The 23,475-nt window shown below is 43.7% G+C and overlaps 1 protein-coding gene across 3 annotated transcripts in view; it reads left to right on the top strand.

Moving 5' to 3' along the window:
- arhgef18b (rho/rac guanine nucleotide exchange factor (GEF) 18b) overlaps positions 1-9,181 on the top strand; it is an 82,692-nt gene extending 73,511 nt beyond the window's left edge. For 2 of the 3 annotated variants that reach the window (XM_080732714.1, XM_080732712.1), the window contains 3 exons: positions 5,876-6,275; positions 6,956-7,111; positions 8,315-9,181. In XM_080732714.1, coding sequence (XP_080588840.1) covers positions 5,876-6,275; positions 6,956-7,111; positions 8,315-8,631 — 873 coding nt within the window. In that variant the 3' untranslated portion in view covers positions 8,632-9,181. The remainder of the gene's footprint in view (positions 1-5,875; positions 6,276-6,955; positions 7,112-8,314) is intronic. The other variant, XM_080732713.1, reaches the window with a different exon arrangement.
- Positions 9,182-23,475: the final 14,294 nt, after the last annotated feature.

Genomic DNA, 23,475 nt, shown 5'->3' with positions numbered 1-23,475 from the left:
CTGTGGGTCGGGATTCCCCAGGGGGGTCCCCAAATTATTTTGGGGGGGTCCGCAGATGATAAGCTTAATGTGAAACCTTGTTTTCTCACTCAACAGTAAACAAACCAACATAAAGTTTAAGTGTATAGAGGGTATCTGCATATTTCTAAAGTGACCATATAAGGACCTCTAAAATGACAAATGAAACATTGGCCAAATTGTCAAATATTAGAGGCAGGAATTCGGAGAAAATGAATGTAGATCGGCTATTTTCACAATAGAGCCGTGTTATACAAAACGTAATGCCTCAACTCTTAGTGCTCGTCAGGGTGGGGTGTCCCCAGCTAAAACATGATTATTTTGGGGGTTGCAGCCTGAAAAGGTTGAGAACCACTGGTATAGACACACACACACACACACACACACACACACACACACACACACACACACAGTTACAGCTGGCTGTGTCGGGCCCTTCCCTCTGTGACACATCGTCTCGTTATGTGTACCTTGTCCCCTGCAGGAAGTACAGTAGTATGTACAGTAGTACTGTACACACACATTCATCAGTCACACTGGAGGTCGGACAGGAACTATAAATTGTCTCCGACTTTTATCGAGACGACTTTTGTTTCAGTAATTTACACTGCAGCAATTTGCTCTAACTTGATATGCCGGGGGATGGAAAACACCACATGATGAATTGCCGTTGTGTGAATATGGTCAATCATAATAAAAATGATCTTTGTATTGAATTCTTAACAATGTCAAATAAAATATACATGAAATGAAGTGCAATTGAAACAGCATAATGCAAAAATACACAATAGAAATAATAACCAGTGATACCAAAACGATAGCAAAACAAGATGTGGTCTAGTGATAATGATACTAATCAGTCATCTCCGTACTTAATTCCAATATATCAATTATTAACCCATTTAGGCCTAGAATTATTGAATTCTTTAACCAGTGAAAAATAGCAGATATACAAGCTCACAGCGCGGCACCAAGTGCCGCGCTGTGAGCTTGTAGATCTGCTATTTTTGAAAAAGTGAAAATGTGTGCAAATCTTTGAATATATGTATTTTCAAAGCGAACGTTTGTAACTCACATTTTGCTTCTGGGTGGTCCCTGGAACTAAATACTTTGAGATGGGGGTCCGTGGCCAAATACATATCATTTTGGGGGTCCTTCACATGAAAATGTTTAAGAACCACTGACATAGTAGTCTCTCAAGAACAGACTAACAGAGCTCCAGTTAAGTGAAAAGGACCTTTTCTTTGACGATGGCTGGCCAGATTGGTGACATAGAAACATATAATAGGTTTTTCAAAAAAATCTTAGAAGGATTCAATATTATAGACACTTATAGAATCGGGTCAAAATTCTAATTTTCACGATTTTTCAAAAATAGCAGATCTACAAGCTCGCAGCGCGGCTTGTATATCTGCTATTTTTCAATAGTTAAAGCATAAAAATAATGATACACAATAATGTGTACCCGTTCTAAATGGTTTAAATTAAAGTTTTAAAAAGAAAGATGGATAAGATAAATATTCAGAGACATTTTTGGATGGTTACTTCCTTGACCTACTGTCAGTGTGCACAAGAAATTTGCCGCTGATTGTTCCAGCGGTTAGCGAGATTAGCCTCACGCATCTCACAACTCACAGACTTGCACACACAGACCCTCTCCTAGACATCTTGGAGCCAGGCTGTAAAAGTGCAATTCTAAGCAAGCAATAAACATACAAGAACTGGAATTATATAGGGCAATAGGAACAGTTTTGAACCTTTTAAATTACAGTTGTTTTGACTATTACGGTAAAGATGAAAGCTAGATAATGATCACGCTGATAAGGAAAAGATACAAAGATACGAATCAGCAGGACTTATTTACAGAGCTGTTGCAGGTGACCTGTTTTTATGGTATTTCGTCTACACACACACACACACACACACACACAGTCAGTAGGCCACAAAAGTACCACCACATGTTTCTTTTCACATACAGTATGTTTTATACTTTTGTGTGTGCGGCATAGCTCAGGGGTAGAGAAACCGTTATTAGAGCATGAAGGGTTCCCAGTTCGAAGAGTTAATGTCGAATAGTCCTTGAGCAAGACTCTGAACCCCTAGTTGCTCCCGGTGAGCAGGTTGGTGCCTTGCATGGTTTCCTCTGCCACCGGTGTATGAATGTGTGTGTGAATGGGTGAATGTAATGCACAATCTCTGTAAAGCGCTTTGGATAAAGGCTATACAGTATAAATGCACCATTTACTTGTTTAAATATATCTATACTATAATTTTGCGAATGTCTGAGTGAGTGTCTGTCTGTCTGTCTGTCTGTCTCAGCGTTTCTCCTCGGTGGCTGGAGCAATTGATCTGAAATCGCATCACCATTAGCATATGAACACACCTGACATAACTGTGAAGCCCGTTTGTCACTTTCACAAATCGTATGCTGTATATTAGCATTTTTATGGTGTATCTATATCTATTTAGCCTACAGTACCTTTTGTGACCACACATGTTAAGGGAGGGGTGCTGTTGTTCAGGCCATTAGCACAATCACACACAAACCCCCCCCCCCCCACACACACACACACACGGGGGGGGGGGGGGGGAGGAGTGTGTGTGTGCAGGGGGGGGGGGGGGGGTTCTGGCCCTGTTACAGATGTTGTCCAAAAATCATGCAGATCGGTACACAGTATCTCTGTAGCCGTTAAATGGAACGGGTATTTCTTTCATTGATGCTCCTACATATTAGCATGCAAGCACCAGTTAAAGTTACTTTCCATCCCTCATATACTGTGTGCACAGTGCACATCCCATAACCCACACACTGCACATCATTTCGGAGCTCATATCTTTACCTGACATTACTGTGAAGCCCGTTTGTCACTTTCACAAATCATATGCTGTATATTAGCATTTTATGGTGTAACTACTATCTATTCTGCATCTAGCATGAGGCATATCTATTCTGCATCTAGCATGGGGCAACATGTTTAACCAGCTCTGTGTGTGTGTGTGCGCGTGTGTGCGTGTGTGTGCGTGTGTGTGTGTGTGTGTGTGTGTGTGGGTGGGCGGGGGGGGGGGGTTGGCTGGCCCTCTTTCAGATGTTGTCATGTAGATCGGTACACAGTATCTCTGTAGCCTTTAAACGAAATGGGTATCTTACATTGACGCTCCTACATATTATCATGCAAACACAGTTAAAGTTACTTTCCATCCCTCATATACTGTGTGCACAGTGCACACATCCCATAACCCACACACTGCACATCATTTCGGAGCTCATATCTTTGAACGGGTAAGGGCTAGTAACATACATTCTTGAGCGGTGCTAATTGCTCCTACGCCTGGCTTTATGAGCACGAGACTAACATCACACGAGACTAACATCATAGAAATTACGCAGAGACTGACATCGCCACAGCTGATGTCATGGACAGAACGGCCCTTTCAAGGAGATATGCACGTGTATCATTTTTCACATTTTTAATTGATGTTTTTTTTTTTTTACTTTTTACTATACAAGATTTTACGATAAAAGAAAAAAACACTTCATGTTTTGGTCAAATCTGGCTCCTGACCTACGGTATGCAATGCATTTCATATCAACGGTCTCTCAAATGGTGTGTTTGAAAAGTGCTTTGCATGGCGAATCCAATCAAATATTTATGGGCGTTCTCCAACTATAACACACACTACAGTGCCCTGAAGGACTGTAGTGATCTGTTTGATCTCCAGATTACCAAGCTGGTAATTAGACGGACAATACAGTGAGTGACTTTAATCCACTGATGTCATGAGAGAGCCATTCATTTGTTTATTTAAACGCTTAGTTAGTTAGACACACCTTTATGTGTGCAGGGACTAACAGTATATGAAGGGTTTTATGTTTCATGTTTTTGTGTTGTGTTGCTTGTCCTAAAGCGCCTCTTGGAGCACTTGAAAAGGCTCTAACAGACTTGTGTGCTCAGCAGAAAGAGAAGCATGTGTTTCTGATTCCCTTTTCTTTTTTTTTTTTCATCCCGTAAATACACTGTGCCTCAACAGATTGTGTTTCGTTAATGGCACAGTGGTGCACAGACGCAGATTTATTGTGTGCGTATGTGTCGTCTGTGCTGAGCTCAGCCACTCTTTAGATGTTGTTCAAAGTTTTCTTTTTTTTTCTAAAACATGCTCTCATACACAGGCCGCAACTACGCATGCACGCACACACACACACACACACCACATGCAAACACAAGGTTCCACTTGAACTCAAATCCCCAACTAAAATCTGACCGCAAAATACGGATAATTACAGTGGAGAGTTGGGAAGCCATCCTTTGTGAACTTTGAATGCTAAATCTAAAGCCTGGTACGATGTAGGTTGCAACCATTGAAGACACGGCATGTGACCTCCCCCACCCTCAACACTGAGTGTTAGCATGCGGGGCGCATGCTAACACTCAACTATATGCAGACTTGGTCCGAAATGTGTTGATACATTTGGGAACATTTTTTAAATCGTCTTCAAAAGAAAATCTGCTTTTTTTTCAGTTAGATTGGTCTACCCAGTGAGGAGAACATTTTCTAAATCCAGGCAGAGATTTTTCTCTATTTTATACAGTAGTATAACAAATTTATAATGTGTTACACAGTGTTAATTTTGATAGCAAATTTTAATTTACTTGGGGTCAGTTTTGTTTTGTTTTAGTCATAGTTTAGTCACCTGAAATGGTTTACTTTTAGTCCGTTTTAGTCGACTAAATGTAGAGTTGATTTTTTCTACAAATAGTTTTTCGGCGGGGCTTGATGGGAGATTTTGCACTTGGTTGCATTCTGCTAGTCCCTCCCTAACATTTTAGTATAGTAGTTCAACAATATACTAGTCTAGGGTGCACATTTCGGGCAAACAATGAACTTTAGAACAAGGAGGACACCAGCACTCACTTTAGAACGGATTCTTCATTTTGTTTATTTCCCCAAGCAGCAGCAAACAAAGGGACGTTTCGGCCTAGCCTAGCTCAGCTAGACAATCCACCCATGTTAGCTGCATTTAGTATATAGTCTGGCCAAGCCAGGCTAGTTTCGGCCCAGTGGGACTTCCTCAGCGTGTATAACTGTATACACACTGAGGAAGGCCCACTGGTCATTTAGTCATCTAGCTTTGTTTTAATTAAATCTTCGTCTGTGGAAAAAAGGTAGTTGAACATCTTTCGTCATAGTTTTAGTTGAAGAAATTAACACATTTATTGCCACCATTAAATCTCTTTGAAGTTCCAGGCTGCCACCAGTCTCCATAGACTTCCATGTAATTCATAGTGCACAAATCATGCACGCCTAGATCATGCACCACGTGTGTGCATGCTGTTCACAGCTTTCAAACAAAAAAATTCGCTTTGAAATCCGTTCAGGCATTCATGAGATAGCAGCCATTATGTTTTCTTCATTTGTAAACAAAAATGGCTGCCATGTTTGAAAGGAGTGCATCTCTCCACTCCGACATGTCTCCTTTCCGACATGTCTCCATTCCGACACTAGCCCTATCTCTAACCCTAACCCTAAACCTTAGGCCCATGGGAGTGTCACCACTCCGACAATAAGAAGTCAATTTCGGAGTGGCGACATGTCGGAATGGAGAGAGCCTCCCGTTTGAAAGATGGGGTTGGTATGGGGGTTAAACATGCAATTTCGCGATCGCGATCATGCCTAGTAGTTAGAAGGAGGTCCATTTTTTTTTTCTTTTTTCTAAATGGCTGCCAACTCGGGCAACTCGGGCAGTGGCAAGTGCGGACATCGGGAATAACTCGGGCAACTCGGGCATGGCAATCAAAGTGTTAACACTGCTGTTTCCCCCTCTCTCCCACACCCCCATCACCCCTCTTCCTATCCCTAGGTGGCTCCTCTGTCGGGCAGTCTGAACGGGGAGCTGTTGCTGTCCTCTGGGCTGGGTGGTGGAGGTGGTGTTGGTGGTGGCGGAGGTCTCTCCAGCTCCTCCACTGGCTCTGACCAGCACCTCCTGCCCCAGAAGCCCCTGGTGCGCTCCAGCCTCTCGGTGGCGCCCGCAGACTACCTGGAGCGCCCAGAGGTGGCACTGCGACGCGAGGCGGGCGGTGCCGGCGCCGGCTCTGCCGCCACGCTGCCCGTGAAGACGGAGGTTCCTCTGCATCTGTTCAGCACCACCAACCAGCAGCACAAGCAGCTGGGGGTGCAGCAGCAGATCCCCACCAAGCTGGCAGCCCTCAGCAGGGGCAAAGAGAAGAGTGGGAAGGCATCGCGTCGCACGGACAGCACTGGTGAGGCTGTGTGTGTGTGTGTGTGTGTGTGTGTGTGTGTTTTATTGAATGTTTCATTAGACAGAAATGTGAAACGGCTCGAGCACAGTCCAAACACTTGGTCTAAAAGGATTTACACTTGCATTACACTTTACATTGAGGTCCTTGGTATTCGATTCATCAATAGAGGGTATGCGCACGTATAAATTGAATGGCAAATCGAGTGGCAAAGTGAGTTTAACATTGTTTAACGTCATTTAATCCAATCCGATAGGACTTTTCTGTTTGGATGTATGGGCTGTCAAGGCCAGAAAGTATAATTTTTTTGCCACTCAGTAGGCGTTCCCGCATAACTTATACTTAGGTATGATGATGATGTCACACGCATACTCTCTATACTCCATCCATTCAGTGTGTGTGTGTGAGAGAGATGGAATTCTGACTTGACAGCTAGACAGCGGTAGGGTGGAGAGGGATGAGTGAAAGGGCACAGATGTGAACTAACAATAAAGTACTATATCAGGTTAAATTCCCTGAGTGTTCCTGAGCAAGATCATAACCAATGGCTGTAGTTGTAGTTATATGACTGTTAAATGTTGACATCTAGCATGCCATGGTCTCTATGGCTCTCTTTTTGTGCTTCTCTCTCTTGTCTTTTGTGTTGCCCCCTTCCTCCTTTCCTTCCGTCCTTCCTTCCACAGCCTCAGTGGACATGAAGCAGATGCTGCCGTTGAAGCTCTCAGCCAGAGAGGACAGCACGCTGAAGGCCAAGCGCTCCATCAGTCCCCACCAGCAGCTCCAACACTCCCACTCCCACCACCACCTCACACTCACAGGTAGTGCAATACACACAAATGGTAAATAAATGGTAAATGGTGCATTGCACCTTTATCCAAGGCACTTTACAGAGATTGTGCATTACATTCACCCATTCACACACACATTCATACTGTACACCGATGGCGGAGGAAACCATGCAGGGCACCAACCTGCTCACCGGGAGCAACTAGGGGTTCAGAGTCTTGCTCAAGGACTCTTCGACATTAACTCTGGAGGAGCCCGGGATCGAACTGGGAAGCCTTCGTTAACCCTCTGTGTTCTAATGACGGTTTCTCTACCCCTGAGCCACTGCCGCCCCAGGACAGACACAATCTCCATCCATCTGTCCTGCTTCCTACATTTGGTTAAGATTCATTCGCTTGTGTGTACTAATCACACACACACACACACACACACACACACAGAGACACAGAGACACACACAGACACAGACACAGACCTACACTTCACTCCACCTGGGCAAACCCAGACCCACCCATGCAGGCACATTCCCCTGTAAAGCTTAGCTCCTTGCCAAGCCTCGCCCTGTGTAAACACCTCCTGATGTTCCCCATGCTTCCCTCAGACTAATGGCCCTTGTCACTGCTGGCACAAGCTCTTTTTTTTACACTTTGAACTAAATCCCTGAGCAAATACCATTTGCTGAAAGAATTGATGTGCCTTGTGGCTGTGAGGTTAAATAAGGCCGACTGTACGAATCGAGCAGAAAGTAATCATGTGTTATAATAGTTTCTCTGCCAACATAGTTACCTTCAGCCGTCTGATGGATTATCTGTTGTGTGTTTATTGTAAACGTCAGAGCAATTTTTCATCTCTGCCGAAACAAATTCCTCTAGCCTACACTAGGGATGGGACGATAAGCGATATTATCGTTTATCGTGATAAAAAAACACTCACGATAATCGTATCGTGGAGATTTAATTCATGGTGAAATCGTCCTCCGTCATGCACTGGGATCAATTCACCTTTTATTTGCCGAGCTGCATAACCGGTACAATTTAAACCCTCTATTGGTAAAACGTACTTGTACTTGTTCCAAATGGCAAATGTTCCACCCCAGGATAATGGATGTTGGGGATATTTAGATTATCATGATAATATCGTAAATCGTGATTTCTTTGGTCACAATAATCGTGATATGACATTTTCATATCGTCCCATCACTAGCCTACGCTGGCTGTGTTTCTCAAACAGAGGATTTCTCCTCTCTCTGTCTTCCAGATCCAATCGGCCCATCGGACACCGGCGGACCAGACGGCCTGTCCTTCCCCAGCGCTGCTAGCGTCCAGAAGCCCCCCATGCCCCCCGTTCAGCCCACTGCCCCTGTCCCCATCCGCTCCTCCCACAGCCCCAGCTCCATGCACTTCCACCCCCAGGGTCTCAGTCCTAATGCCCACTCCGAGGGCCATCGACTGGGCCTCAGTCCTAGTGGCCAGCCTCTGTCTGAGGGCCAGGCCCATGTCCATGGGCACAGCCTTCCCTCTCCCTACAGGAGCCCTTCAGAGGAGCTAAACAAGGAGGACGTCATCTTCTTTTAACCTTCACCGTGTTGGTCATTGATCATCAAACCAGGATGTTGTCTTGGCAGAACTTTGTCGGCAGAACTTTCGAAGCACACAAACTCGACGCAGAAAAACATCATTCCATAATTTTTTTTAAAGATGATATTTTAGAAGTAGGCAATTTCTTACTAGAGGATCACTGATTGTAGCTTTTGCTATCACATTTTTACGTTGTAATTTTTAAAAAGGGGGGGGCGTAAAAGTCGACATAACATACAGGAGAATACTGTGACAAGATGAAGGCTTTTTGAAACGCATAATAAAGTTATACTGAATCCAAAGACGTTAGCCCAGAGAGCTGAAGTAATGCATGCTGACACACATTTCAGGCAGGTTAGTGGAGGCAAGGAGACATGAGTGCCTCTCTGTGTCTAATGGACCTCCAGTCAACACAGAGCGAAGGAACTAGAACAGGGAGCCAGAGGGAATCAAACTTATTGCATGAAGATTCTCATTGATGTTTGAGAAGGCTTTCCTTTGCAGTAGTGAATACTCCATTCTAGACAAATTAATTAACCCATTTAGAACGGGTACACATTATTGTGTATCATTATTTTACGCTTTATCTATTGAAAAATAGCAGATATACAAGCTCACAGCGCGGCACCGAGTGCCGCGCTGCGAGCTTGTAGATCTGCTATTTTTGAAAAGTCGTGAGAATTAGAATTTTGACCCGATTCTATAAGTGTCTTTTGAATCCTTTTAAGATTTTTGGAAAAAACGATGTTTCTATGTCAGCAATCTGGCCAGCCATCGTCAAAGAAAAGGTCCTTTTCACTTAACTGGAGCTCAGTCTGTTCTTGAGAGACTACTATGTCAGTGGTTCATGAACCTTTTCACGTGAAGGACCCCCAAAATGATATGTATTTGGCCACGGACCCCCATCTCAAAATATTTAGTTCCAGGGACCACCCAGAAGCAAAATCTGAGTTACAAACGTTCGCTTTGAAAATACATATTTACATATAAGATTTGCACACATTTTCACGACTTTTTCGAAAATAGCAGATCTACAAGCTTGCAGCGCGGCACTCGGTGCCGTGCTGTGAGCTTGTATATCTGCTATTTTTTAATAGTTAAAGCATCCAATAATTTTAGGCCTAAATGGGTTAAACTTTAAGCAATTAATAGCGTGGCTGTACAGTTGTCATTATGAGGGTTAATTTAATTTCTAAATGAAAATGTAGTAATTCTTCTTGCTGAAGACTGAAACACTGGACCGCAGCTCATAGCAATGCCATTTGTGGAGTCATGTGGATTTGTTTCAGGAATTGTACCGATTTCCATTTCCAGTATGATAATTAACAAAGCACCTGTTGCTACAACAAGTGCTGTTTATATAATGCATTCAGACGTGTAAGCTGTAGAAGTGAGGTGGCTTTTTAAATGCTTCAGTTGTCTGGATTCACATACCCTTAGGATCAACAATGAGGCTCATTTCTTGTAGATAATTGAAACATTTAAAATGACATAACCAACCCTAACCCCAAGCCAAACAGCTGCCGTTGACTTCAGTCAAGCGAGCCCCAAGGTTGTGTCGACACTCGACAGTGAGTTAGGTTCATGCGAATTGAACAGGTCTGGCTTGACTTGACAAATTACACATCACTAGGATGAGTGCCCTTTAGCAAGGACGGCATATTTCTGAGATTTGTACTTAATGTGTCGGTGTAGACTGAGGGCCCAAGGTCTCGTTGACGCTCATTGCGTTTTAGTGCATTTTGAGATGACATTTCATTAACTGAGTCTTAAGTCTTCAAAAGGGTTTCTTCCACACACATTTCTCTGTCTGACAGACGGCTATATTAACTCGGAGGAAAGCCGTTGGGCATACCTCCGAGTTAATATACTACATTTTTATTTGTGTACATCACCAGGCAGTGTAGATATTTATAAATCACAAGTCAGTTTGTCAGATCAAGGGTGACATTATGGACAGAAATATTTTGCCAAGACATTTTTGGCTTTTGGTTTCACCTCACGACTAGCTTTTGAGTTCGTCCAAATAGATATGGTACTTAAACCATGATCAATATCTTGTGTGAACTAGAACAGCTCCTTGAGGTAATTCGATCATAACCCTGTATTTATGTATATTATGTACATAGTGATTTCTTGGGAATTGGCCATCTCTCTTTACATGTTGTGTATGGAGATAGTAAGGCCAGGGCTTTTCATCATCAAAATCCGATATAACCTTTGGTCAAAAGTCCATATGTTTATATATGCGTTGATTCATCAACTGACAGGGATGTGTTCGTTCGTACGATACCATATCCCTAGGATGGACTGTAATGATGGTTTGTGACCCACCCACCACATGCCAATGCTGATTGAATTTAAATAGAAGGTACTACGTATTTAATGTAGGTCGCAGTGAAGTCTCAGTGCACTCTCCATTGTCCCTGTACTCTTTTTGTAACGACACCGATGTCTGACCAATATTATGTAGCAGTGATTTATCTAATTCATGCACTCATTACAGTTCGTTAACCAAAGAGACTATTGACTGAATGGATTCTGTTTTCTTACCGTACTCCGATATGAAGGGTTAATGTTACTGTGATCATAATCAGGTAGAAGCGTGGCACAATTACTTTCATATTCCTGACACCAGCTCTTACCCTGCTTTAGGTCTTAATTGGGGACATTCATTAATAATAATATCTGAATATTGATGCCACGCATGTAAAGGTTCACTTTTGTTGCGGGAAAGTTTATGAAATGTATGTCTCTTTAAAATGAGCTTCCGTAAAAAAAATTAAATGAAATACAAAACTGTTCCAAAACAATAATGACAAGAGGTATGACAACTCAGATGAGAGCACTTTAAGAAATTCCACTCCCCGGGAAAGGACCTAAATGTGGATGATATTGGACATGGGTTCCAGGAAATCTATATCGGTACAAATGTTAAGTAACAAACTCCAGTCTTATTCGTATAACTGTTAAGTAACAAACTCCAGTCTTATTCGTATAGGCTAACTGTTAAGTAACAAACTCCAGTCTTATTCGTATAACTGTTAAGTAACAAACTCCAGTCTTATTCGTATAACTGTTGAGTAACAAACTCCAGTCTTATTCGTATAACTGTTGAGTAACAAACTTCAGTCTTATTGGTATAAAGCTGGTTGCACACTGCTGCGTTCTTCCGTGGCGAAATGCGTTTTTCAGGGCAAAGAGAGAGAGCAGAGGGACCCAGTGGTCCGAAAATAAATGCGAAACGGACGGCAGTGTGCAAACGTGATTGACATAACGTGAGGTTGACTTCTTTATTTACGTGCTCCGAAATTCGCTCCTATATTTGGCCAAAAAAACGCAGCAGTGTGCAATGATCTTTATTGGTGTACACTGTACAGTAACTGTTGTTTAGTTGCAAACACAGTCTTGGTATAATTGTTAAGTAACAAGAACTTCAGTCTTATTGATATAACTGTTGTTTAGTAACAAACTCCAGTCTTATTTGTATAACTGTTGTTTAGTAGCAAACACAGTCTTGGTATAATTGTTAAGTAAAAGAAACTTCAGTCTTATTGATATAACTGTTGTTTAGTAACAAACTCCAGTCTTATTTGTATAACTGTTGTTTAGTAGCAAACTACAGTCCTATTGGTATAACTGTTTAGTAACAAACTCCAGTCTTAAATGTCCTGTGCTGTTGCTGTACTGAACCACTTTAACTTGCGCTTTGTCTTAATCTTGCGAGCCAGTCAGTCACATCACTGTACGCGAGTGTATATTCTTGGTTGCTGTTCACACAATGGGACATTCTGAGTTGAGTTAATAAGTAGTGTGTATTCCACACACCCCTCACACACATACTGTATCTTGGACCTGTAACGTGTAAATAATAACGTGATCATCATATTTGTTTCCTCTGCCAATTTACACTAGTCACTTTTTGATAGTAGCATACTTGAAGGGGAAAATGAATGTTTATAATGCATATTATTATTATTGTGTGTTTGTGGACTTTTATTTACAGAGAGCTGTCTAATGATGTTTGTAGCACACAGAGATGAGGATGATTTTTTTTGTACTGCAAGACGTTAGAGAAAGCCTGTGGACAGAAAACTGCTGCCTTAGAGAAATCTGATTTTTAGTAATAAAAATGTCTTAAACATAATTTGTTGGTATATTAACTGGCTCTATTGCTGTCTTGAGTCTCTCTTTTTTTTTTACATTCCTGGTTGGAAGGATCTTTCACTTGGGATGTAGTGGTTATTAAGGCAAGGCACGCAACGAATAATTCCCACGCAAGCAGACATACATTTCTAGCAGGATTTTCTTTGACAACCACATGTGCACGCAACATGTAATAATGGGCGCATTATTGTTTAGACCCTTCATTCATTCTCATTTAAATAATCCTGACCACCCATTTAGCCACAACCATAGCTATTTCTCTGTCTCAGTGTGCAGTAGAGGCCCTATTGACTCTGTGTTTAGGCTGACTAATAGCATGTCTATTGCCAGACAAAGGTCTATTTTCAGGTGCTGTGGCCGGGGCCCGCTCATCCCTCTGTATAACCCACTGTAACAGCAGGGCAGCCAGTTCCTGTGTTATTGTTATTCTGACTGGGAAGATACTACAGTAGTGGTCAGTTTTTATTGTCTGCCGTCATTAGTGGCTTTCCGCTGTCTCCTCGTAACAATCATTTTTTCCACTGCAGCTATGGTATGCCCTGTTGGAGGGATGGCAGCTTTCCGATTTGCCATTGTTTCTGTCTGTTCCGCCACACGGTCTCCCTCAGTGTAGTATTTTCAAGTCTCTTTCTGCCTCTGCACCCAGAGCCGCCTCCAACGGAGGAATAACGGTGTTACGGTGGTTTTGTAGGAAGTTGGGAGTCACGACTATTAATTCCATGTCCGAGATTCTTCTCACCACAAAGCTAAAACTAATAGGATATCGTCACTGTCGGACAGAAACCATGTATCTCCAAGTTTCAAGTTTGTACGTTTTTTCGCCAAGTAAAGCCCTGCTTCATCAGACGAGGCCGTCGCATAAAAGTAGTGAAAACAGCCGATCTACAAGCACACAACGCCTCGCGGTGCAAGGCGTTGTGTGCTTGTAGATCTGCTGTTTTCACTAGTTTAGTTCATTTTTAAAAATGATGAACACAAAACTAACGGTCTTGGACATACAAGGTTTCCACCCGACAACGACGATATGCTACAGAGACAGTCACACAGACCTCCCTGTAACTTTATAAAAATAGTTCGTCAGATTTTAATTGCACACACAATTGTCTACTTTTACAGATTTAGATTTCCATCCTTTCTGCTCACACTATATTCAAGTCAAATACCGATGCAAACTGGCCATTGGAGAACAAACAAATGGCAAGTTTCAAAACCCACTCATTGATCACCACGTGATCATACGCCAATAATGCTTGTTATTTAGCAATCCTAGCCCCCAGCAGTCTACAGACTCTTCGGAAACGCGTGATACATAGTTGGAGAAATGTCCTGCCTGTGTGCTTATCTTCTCCACTGATGGCCTGTATGTTGTTTTACTACTCCTAAAGGGACACAAAGACCTTCTGTGTTATAAAGACACAAAGCAGACTCTATTCGTCTTCCTCTGCAAATAACCCAAGGTGATTATAAAGAGATAGCCAGCAGTAAAACATGCCTCCCAGACAGGCCAACTTAAGTCTCTAGTTGGGTTGTACAAACTCACACTTATGTAATCACCTTGGCTGGCTTTGGAAGGAAGTTCGGTTCCAGATAGCGCATCCATTCGAGTGATTTGACTTTCCTTGTCGAGGCTTTTATCCGAAACAGGCCCGTAGGACAATAAAGTTCTGTAACCTGCAATAAATGTTTGTTATGGATGTAAATCAGAGTGTGTTGCCCCAGCAACAGGGCAATATAGCGAAAGACGCGTTATTTTATGGGCAGTAGCCTTGCTGCCGGGTTCATAGTTTTGGTATGAATGAATAAGATGCATTGTTCCTTCAACCAGCTTCCCTCATATCTTCCATTCTGAATCGACAATGGAAATCCCTGAGCAGGCCGGGGCAATTCTGAAAAGGCTTCTGCAGCATAGGCCCATGCCAGGTAGCAGGGGCGTCACAAGGGGGGGAGTGGGACTGAGTTACCAGGGCCCAAGGTGGAGGGGCCTTGATTATTTTATACTTTAGCTATGGGAAAATATCAGACCTACAAGCTCACAAGTCACAACAATGACTTGCACAAATGTTCACGATTTTTCAAAAATAGCAGATCTACAAGATTTTCTATATCTGCTATTTTTTCTCTTTAACAGTTTTTATTGTTCCGACACATACAAGCCACAAGACATGTAACATGACCACAACAGTGTATCATACAAGAGTTTATTTTTTTCCTTATTAAACAATCAGAGGAGTAATAGCGGTGCCATGGCATTGGTCCGAAGGTTCATTAGTCCAAAGGTTCATTGGTCCGAAGGTTCATTAATCCAAAGGTTCATTGGTCCGAAGGTTCATTAGTCCGAAGGTTCATTAGTCCGAATTTGTTAAGAATACTATGCCTAACTCTAACCCTAACCCTAACCTTAACCTCAGTAACCCTAACTAAATTCGGACTAATGAACCTTCGGACTAATGAACCTTCGGACTTATGGGCAGTCTCCGTAATAGCAATAGTAATAATACAATATAAAAAATATATCTGCTATTTTTCAATAGTTAAAGCACAAAATAATGCGTAATAATGTGTTCCCAGTCTAAATGGGTTAAACCCCCTCCCCCCACGAAGAACATTCATGGGGGGCCCGCAGTGAATCCTTGTACCCAGGGCCCAGAATTTGGTGTGACACCCCTGCCAGGTAGGAAATCAGATCAGAATGTATACCATTGTTCCTCCAGGAGAGACGCCTGGGGTAAACTGAAACAGGGAGATGGTTCAGAAAGGAAGTGTGTACTACGCTGACTCGCACGTTGTGTTCACAGGATTTGCATTCTGTCAGATGTCGGTTGTCAGCTGATGACAGATCGCCACGGCTGTTCAGTTTCATTCCCATGCAGAACGTTGTATCAGGAAGTTTGAGTTTGCCCGTTGTGACGGAACAATCTGTCCCTGAGAAGAACAAACAAGGTAGATTCTCATCTAGTAAAATGACTCGAGATCAGTTTCCACGACACTTGAGATTTTTTAAGTAAAAAAAAAACAAAACAAGAAATGGCTTGATTACGGGTGGTGAGTTTAGCCTGAGGATAGTAATGGAACAAAGGGGAATTAATTCCTCTTCATCCTATGAGGTAAGTAGGATTTCTGAATACCAGAAGAGTCGCCGGAAAGAAACCCGCCTGGGCTGATTGTTTACATTTTAATTGATTGATTGATTGATTGAGGTATTTATTAGAAGTTTTGGATAGGAAAAGGTAGAGTTTCATGACATTACAGTTCACTGATAAATGTCAACTAAAAGGAAACTCGGGTATGGTAAGACTTTATTTGTTATTTTCCATTGAGATCCTTAATATCCTTATATAACTAAACTATGCCTAAATGGTCAAACCTAACCTCATTCCCAACCTTAACCTCAGTAAAACGGTGCCAAAACCGAACCCTATTCCTAATCTTAACCTCAGAAAGATATGCTTAATCCTAAAGTTATTTCTAACCTTATTCTCAGTATAACTAATGCAAGAATAAAAGTCTCTGCAAGTTTCTTTCCGGCAACTTTATACCGGTTACCGGATATCTCATCCTTGCCATCTCGTCCTACCAACTGAAGGCAACTCTTCAATCTCTACTCGTATTGTGTGCTGTCAGATACATGCCAGGGCTGATCTGTGGCCCACCAGTACTCAGCAAGCTCATATATTTCACTTCTATTTCAGGATACGGTTCTTCTTCCAAGGCTGATGCTGTGTGGGAGGTCTCTGTGGGGCAGATGCAAAGATGTTGAAAGAATTCGACTCTTTCTCTACACATACACACATGCACACGCACACATACAGGGACGTGCTGGCCATTGGGAACGGCCGGTTCATTCCCGGCCGGTCCAGGACGGCCATTAGGAAAATAAATTACCGTTTGCACAAAAGTAAAAATGTAACGGTTTGCACAAAAGTAGTGAAAACAGCTGATCTACAAGCACACAACGCCCCGCACCACGAGGCGTTGTGTGCTTGTAGATCGGCTGTTTTCGCTAGTTTAAATCATTTTTAAAATGATACAAACCAAACGGTTTTGGACATACAAGGTTTCCACCCGACAACGACGAAATATAACTCATGTAATTGGCCCACTGGCTTGTCACTTGTCATGATCTGAAATGGCAAATCTTTGAGTAGCAGCAGCGCTATAGAGAGATCTCTCGAGATCTCTCTCTATAGCGCGCAATGAGGGCCTCTACAACTCTTTTTCCCGGGCTGAATCAGGGGCCCAGCACGTCCCTGCACACATACACACGTACAGGTACACATGCGCATGCACGCACACACACACACACACACACACACACACACACACACACACACACACACACACACACACACACACACACACACACACACACACACACACACACACACACACACACACACACAGATGCATAAAGGTTTTGAAAGGCAACCCTGGTACTTTTAACTCAAACACCATTTGGTGCCAAGACAAATAGCCTCCTGGCAACAAGCGTGGAAAACCCTCTCCTTCCACAGAATGTGAAGATGTGTGGGCAATTTGAGTTGCTTAGTTTCCCCTTGGGTAGAACAAACAGGAGGTTTGTGCAAAGGTTCACGCCATCCACAAGGCAGTTTCTTAAGAAGATCTATGCCAAACACTGGAGGATACAATTACTGTGAGTGTTCTAAGGTTACCAGAATGGGTATTTAGGAGCGGAAATACAGAAATAGTTGATTTTTTTAGCCAGAGGTGGTTAAAATAAAAGCAGAGCAAATAAGTCCTATCGATGAAAACACAGTTGTAATATCAAACAATGTTTAATTGCGGACATGATGGGGCAGAATCTTTGAATGAAGTGTGGGGGTGTGAGCCCTGGAGGCTCTCTCTGTGTGTCGAGTAGTAAAGCATATGCATTTGGGTGGAAAGTGCTCTTCAACTGTTATCTCAGCCTTTTCTCTAGGAAGAAGGCAGCCTGTGGCCACATTCTGGTAGGGGTGGGCGATATGGAAAAATATCACGATATTCTTCCAAGCTGTGTCACGACGATACACAGTCTTATCACGATTCTTTTTCACATTGTTTTTTTATGGTTATTTTTCAAGTTACTTGTCAGTACCACCACCTACAAGGTAACAAAAAACGGAAAGAAAAAGGAGTAACCATTTAGACCAGTGGTCCTCAAAGTGGGGTCCAGGGAGGTCTAAGTTGACCCTTACAAGTATGTAACTCTGACAGTATACAAATGAGACCAAATGGACCCTTACAGGTCCATTTGGTTTCATTTGTATACTGTCAGAGTTAAGGGGAGACTGTGACATTTTAAAGTTTGATAACTACTGATTTAGACCAAAATGTAGGTTAAATGGATTCTGCAATGAATCTCTGTATTAACAATTCAGCAGGATTTTGTATAAGGCTCCCTCATTGTATCACGATACATATGATATCTCTGAAAAGGAATATCGTGGAGACATTGTATCGTGGAGACATTGTATCGTCTCAACGATATTTAACACCATATCGTCCACCCCTACATTCTGGTAATATACTGTTGTGTTGTGTTTTGTATCTCTGTTGTTTTCTTTGATATTTCGTTCTCTACTCTACCCCTGTCCTTTTGACGTTGGTTTTGCACGTTGACATCGTGACCGTCTGATGGGTGAGCTCAAGCGAAGACAAGGAGAGCATTTAGTGGAAAGCCCAACAGACAGGCTGCCTGTCTGCATGCGCGGCCCGAGCAGGAAGAGAAAGCTCTGGCCTCCAAATGGACAAACTGGGGCGTGAGTAACGGCTCCTTCAGCGCAGCTAGGCTCTTCCTTCTTTCATCTCCAAGCAGAAAGCCCGGCTCAGACAAGTGCAAGGGTAGAGCTCCTCTTTAGGAAGGGGGGAGACTGATTTAGGAGCTGGAAACGAAGCAGTCGCCAACCTCCCACCGGAACTGGCAGGGCTGACTGGCTGGCTGGCTGGCCTGACTCAATGCTGCCTGCAATGCAAACAACAAAATTAGGCAAGGCTGAATCGGGAGAGCGAAAGAAAGAAAGCATCTGTTTTCATTGCACCGAGGTGCGACCAACTTCAGATATATGTGACGTTCAGTTTAGCACCTTAGTTTTAAGATTTCATGTGGTCTGTTCAGGGACGTGCTGGGCCCCTGATTCAGCCTGGGAAAAAGAGTTGTAGAGGCCCTCATTGCGTGCTATAGAGAGAGATCTCTCTCTATAGCGCTGCTGCTACTCAATGATTAGCTATTTCAGATCATGACAAGTGACAAGCCAGTGGGCCATTACTGTACATGAGTTATATTTCGTCGTTGTCGGGTGGAAACCTTGTATGTCCAAAACCGTTTATTTTGTATTTATCATTTTAAAAATGATTTAAACTAGTGAAAACAGCCGATCTACAAGCACACAACGCCTCGCGGTGCGAGGCGTTGTGTGCTTGTAGATCTGCTGTTTTCACTACTTTTGTGCAACGGGCTTGTATGATGAAGCAGGGCTTTGCTTTGCGAAGAAATCTACAGTACAAATTTGAAACTTGGAGATAGGAGAATGGAACGTAGGCCGACATTTTATTTTTATTTTTTTTCCAAATGGCCGGCCTGGACCGGCCGGGAATGAACCGGCCGTTGGGGAGTTGTCCCGCTTTTCCCAATGGCCAGCACGTCCCTGGGTCTGTTTCTCTCATGCTCGGCCACATGTAGGTACCCTGGCATCACAGCTTACTGCCACTTCACTGATCTATAAACAGAAACACTAAACACACCCACATCGTGCACACCCACGGCCTCTACCCGGTGCACCCTATCGCTCTGTTCACACCAATGACTTTCACAGAGCCATTGTGTTCTGATAACGTTCTCAACGCCTCGAAAGAAGAAACTAGACCTGTGCACTATTCATTCACAACTCTGTGTGATGACACCCTGGCATGCATGCATGTACAGTAATGTACACACCCACGCACACATGCATGCAGGCAGGCAGGCACACGTGCACGCACACAAACATGCACACTGTGCAAGGATACAAGTATGCACACAAACACGCGCATACACACACACACACACACACACACACACACACACACACACACACACACACACGCATGCAGGCAGGCACACGTGCACGCACACAAACATGCACACTGTGCAAAGATACAAGCATGCACACACGCACACGCACACACACACACACACACACACACACACACACACACACACACGCGCGCGCGCGCGCGCACACACACACACACACACACACACACACACACACACACACACACGCATCTTTTGTTTCACTACAGTTCTTTTGTACATGGCTCTTGTTTCAGATCATTATCATGTCAAGGAATCTTGGCAGAACGTCTTCCAACACATTTTCCAGGATAAGATGATAATGACACAAGTCCCAGTGAATGCACAAGCCATCTAACTGGCACAGGAACCTGTTAAACCGCAAACAAAGGAATACTGTACTATTGTTCAAACATGCAGCAAACCTTCCTCCGCTCTTCTCTTGTCCTCCTCCTCCTCCTCCCTTATTATTCCCCTCCTCTGCAGGGTTTCTCGTTTATTTCACAGTTACCCCTCCCTCTATTTTAATTATCCTCCCCTCCTCTGCCCCCTGGGAATCCCAGTCTGACAACCAGCCAGGGGAGAGCACAAACTATACCAGCATTAAATCAATTCTAATCCTGTCCACCAGCCATGGCTACACAGAGCTGGATTTTTCAGATATCCCGGTTTTTCAGATATCCACATAGAAAAATATCTAGGTCCACACGACAAAGATATCTAGGTCTAACAAGCACACACACAGTAAAGTCATCACAGATATCCGGGTTCCCTGTCTACACGGATCCAGTGAATCGGATATTTTTCAATCTCTCCACTTATTTATCCGGTTTAAAAAATATCCAGCTTTGCGGCCGAAATATCCAGCTTCATGTGGCTGCAAGCCCCAACAGCACAAAAAAATGTCTAGATTCAGAAATATCCAGCTCCGTGTAGCCATGGCCTTAGACAATGCAATGATGCACCACCTACAAACAGCAGTGTGATATCTAGGCCTATATCTCACATTTATTTGTAAGGAAGATTTCTTCGTTTTTTTGTTTCCAGATAGATCAGGGTAGATCAGTTTCGAACCCACGTCCTCAGGCACACAGAGTAACTAACTGGTTGAGCCTATTGGCACCCCAATATCTTACACCGTTAAAGGAGTAGTTCACCACCAAAATGACTTTTTCTATTGATTACTCACGCCATGGAGACTTGAGTCTCCATGGCCAAATGCATTTGGGTCCCCGTACGGAATCAATGGGGGTACATTTATTGCAATCACATTTTTGTCTTAGGAATGCAACAAAAAACAAAACATATTATTGAACTCGAGTCTCCATGGCGTGACAAAAAGTCATTTGGGCGTGAACTACACTCCTTTAAGCCTATTCTATTCTTTCAGATCTATGCTTGTGGCTGGGATGCAGACAACCTCTTTGGGGTGCATTCAGGAGTCAGAAATGGGACGTTAGTATTGACGTGGCCACATGGTGTAGTCTCCCCCCTCTCCAATCTGTGCCATGAGCGTCTATACGCATTGTGTGTGCGCGTGTGTGCGCATCGGTGTGTTTGTTAATACAGCATGTGCTGGCTTCATTAGTTTCCTATAAGCCTCAGTGAAAGAGGAGGGAGGAGGAGCATCAGCAGGGACGTGCAGAGAATGTTAGAGAGGCAGGGGCTGACATTTTTAAAAGGGCATTTTGGTGAAAATATCGAAAATAGCAGACCTCCAAGCTCACAACGCGTTGTGAGCTTGGAGGTTGGCTATTTTCGGTGCTTGATACCACACTGAACTAAGCATAATCAAGTGAATACTGTAGATGTGGCGTAACGGCATGGATTTCTACACAGAGAGGGCAATTCTTTCAACATAAGATGCTGCATTTAAGTTCAGAAGAGTTTGGACAAGACAATTCTCTTGAATGCTGCCTTCAGGTATGGCATGGAAAGAGGGCATTTGCATTTCTTTCACCATGGTAAAAACTGCAATCATGGTCTGGAGAGGGCACTTTTTAACAGACGGATAAAAGGGCAGGGGCTCAAGCCCCCTTTCATGTCTATGTGTGCCTGAGCAGCAGAATAACAGGAGCGGTCGGTGTGTCCAGACAGGGACAGATGCTGCTGACGGCTCCCATGTATCTCTCTATTGTATTATTCATCCCAATGTCACCTCCCATCTGAAGCCATCCGTCCCAAAGGTCGCCGAGGCCTCGGTCTGTTCAAACACAAGCATGCGTCAGACACACACACACACAAACACAACGGATTTTCATAATGTGGATGTTGATGGCGCGTGTCCTCTACGTGTGAGCGCGTGCTGGGGGGGCGGATTTACATCTGTCACACTTCAGCTGTGAGGGGAGGGGACAGGCCCGGGCCAGGTCTGTGGAACACCATTCTGTGGAGCCTATCAAAGGGGGGGAGGGGGAGGGGGGGGGGGGGGGACTTCAATTTGACGCTTCTGACACAATGTGATGCTTTGTGGTCATTTGTGTGTGTATATGTGCATCTGCGTGTGTGCGTGCGTGTGTGTGTGTGTGCATGTGTCTGTGCTCAGGGGTGTCGCACCAAATTCTGGGCCCTGGGTATAAGGATTCACTGCGGGGCCCCCCATGAATGTTCTTCATAGGGGGAGGGGATTTAACCCATTTAGACTGGGAACGCATTATTTCGCATTATTTTGTTCTTTAAAAACACCTTCCAAGCCCCGGCAGAACCCCCTGAACCCCGGTACTGCCGTGCAATCAGCGTTTTATTTATAAACATATTTTAAAAAACAAACACACCAAATGATAAACAACGCGCGCGGGTCGTTCAGTGCAAGCCAGCAGGACGTGCACACACTACGTGTTTGGGCGGCCACTTACTTAGAAGCTGCTGCTGGCTGTATTTCTGCCGTTCATTTGCATGGAGCGAGATGGGGTAATCCGCGAGAAAAAACAGCGTTCGAAAGTACATTACGTCCTCGTCGCACGCACATCGATCTAATTCCATGTATTCCACTCATTCCGAAGCCTTGATTTCGCCTCTCGTCTGGTCGAAACTCTTGAGGGGATGGGCTAAACCAGGCTGCAGCACACACAGTGAAGGGGAACGTAATGGCCGCTCGTGGAGCCAGTGGCAGAGCCAGCCGATGACGTCATCACGTTTCTGACGTGATCTGATTGCGCAACGTCTCTTAAAGAGACAGAGCACGACCTGCGACTGTATTTTTCAAAAAATGATGATTAATTTCATAAATTACGGCAATAGACGGGAATAGACGATTGGCTGATGGGACCCAGTAGGAAGTCCGAGGGAGTGCGGCCAGGCTTAGAAGGTTAACTATTGAAAATGTTTGCTTAAAGATACATATATTCAAAGATTTGCACACATTTTCACGACTTTTCAAAAATAGCAGATCTACAGGCTTGCAGCGCGGCACTCGGTGCCACGCTGTGAGCTTGTATATCTGCTATTTTTCAATAGCTAAAGTATAAAATTATTAAGGCCCCCTCCACCTGGGGCCCTAGTAACTCAGTCCCACTTTTCCCCCGTTGTGAGTCGTGACGCCCCTGTACGTGCGTGCGTGTGTGTGTGCGTGTGTGTGCTTGTGTCACCTCAGGCAAGATATCAACCCTCCCTATACCCCGACGTTC

The sequence above is a fragment of the Nannobrachium achirus genome (assembly GCF_963921795.1).
Source record: "Nannobrachium achirus genome assembly, chromosome: 1".
NCBI lineage: Eukaryota > Metazoa > Chordata > Actinopteri > Myctophiformes > Myctophidae > Nannobrachium > Nannobrachium achirus.
Note: the sequence above shows the minus strand (reverse complement) of the source record. Positions and strands in the feature narration are given on the sequence as shown.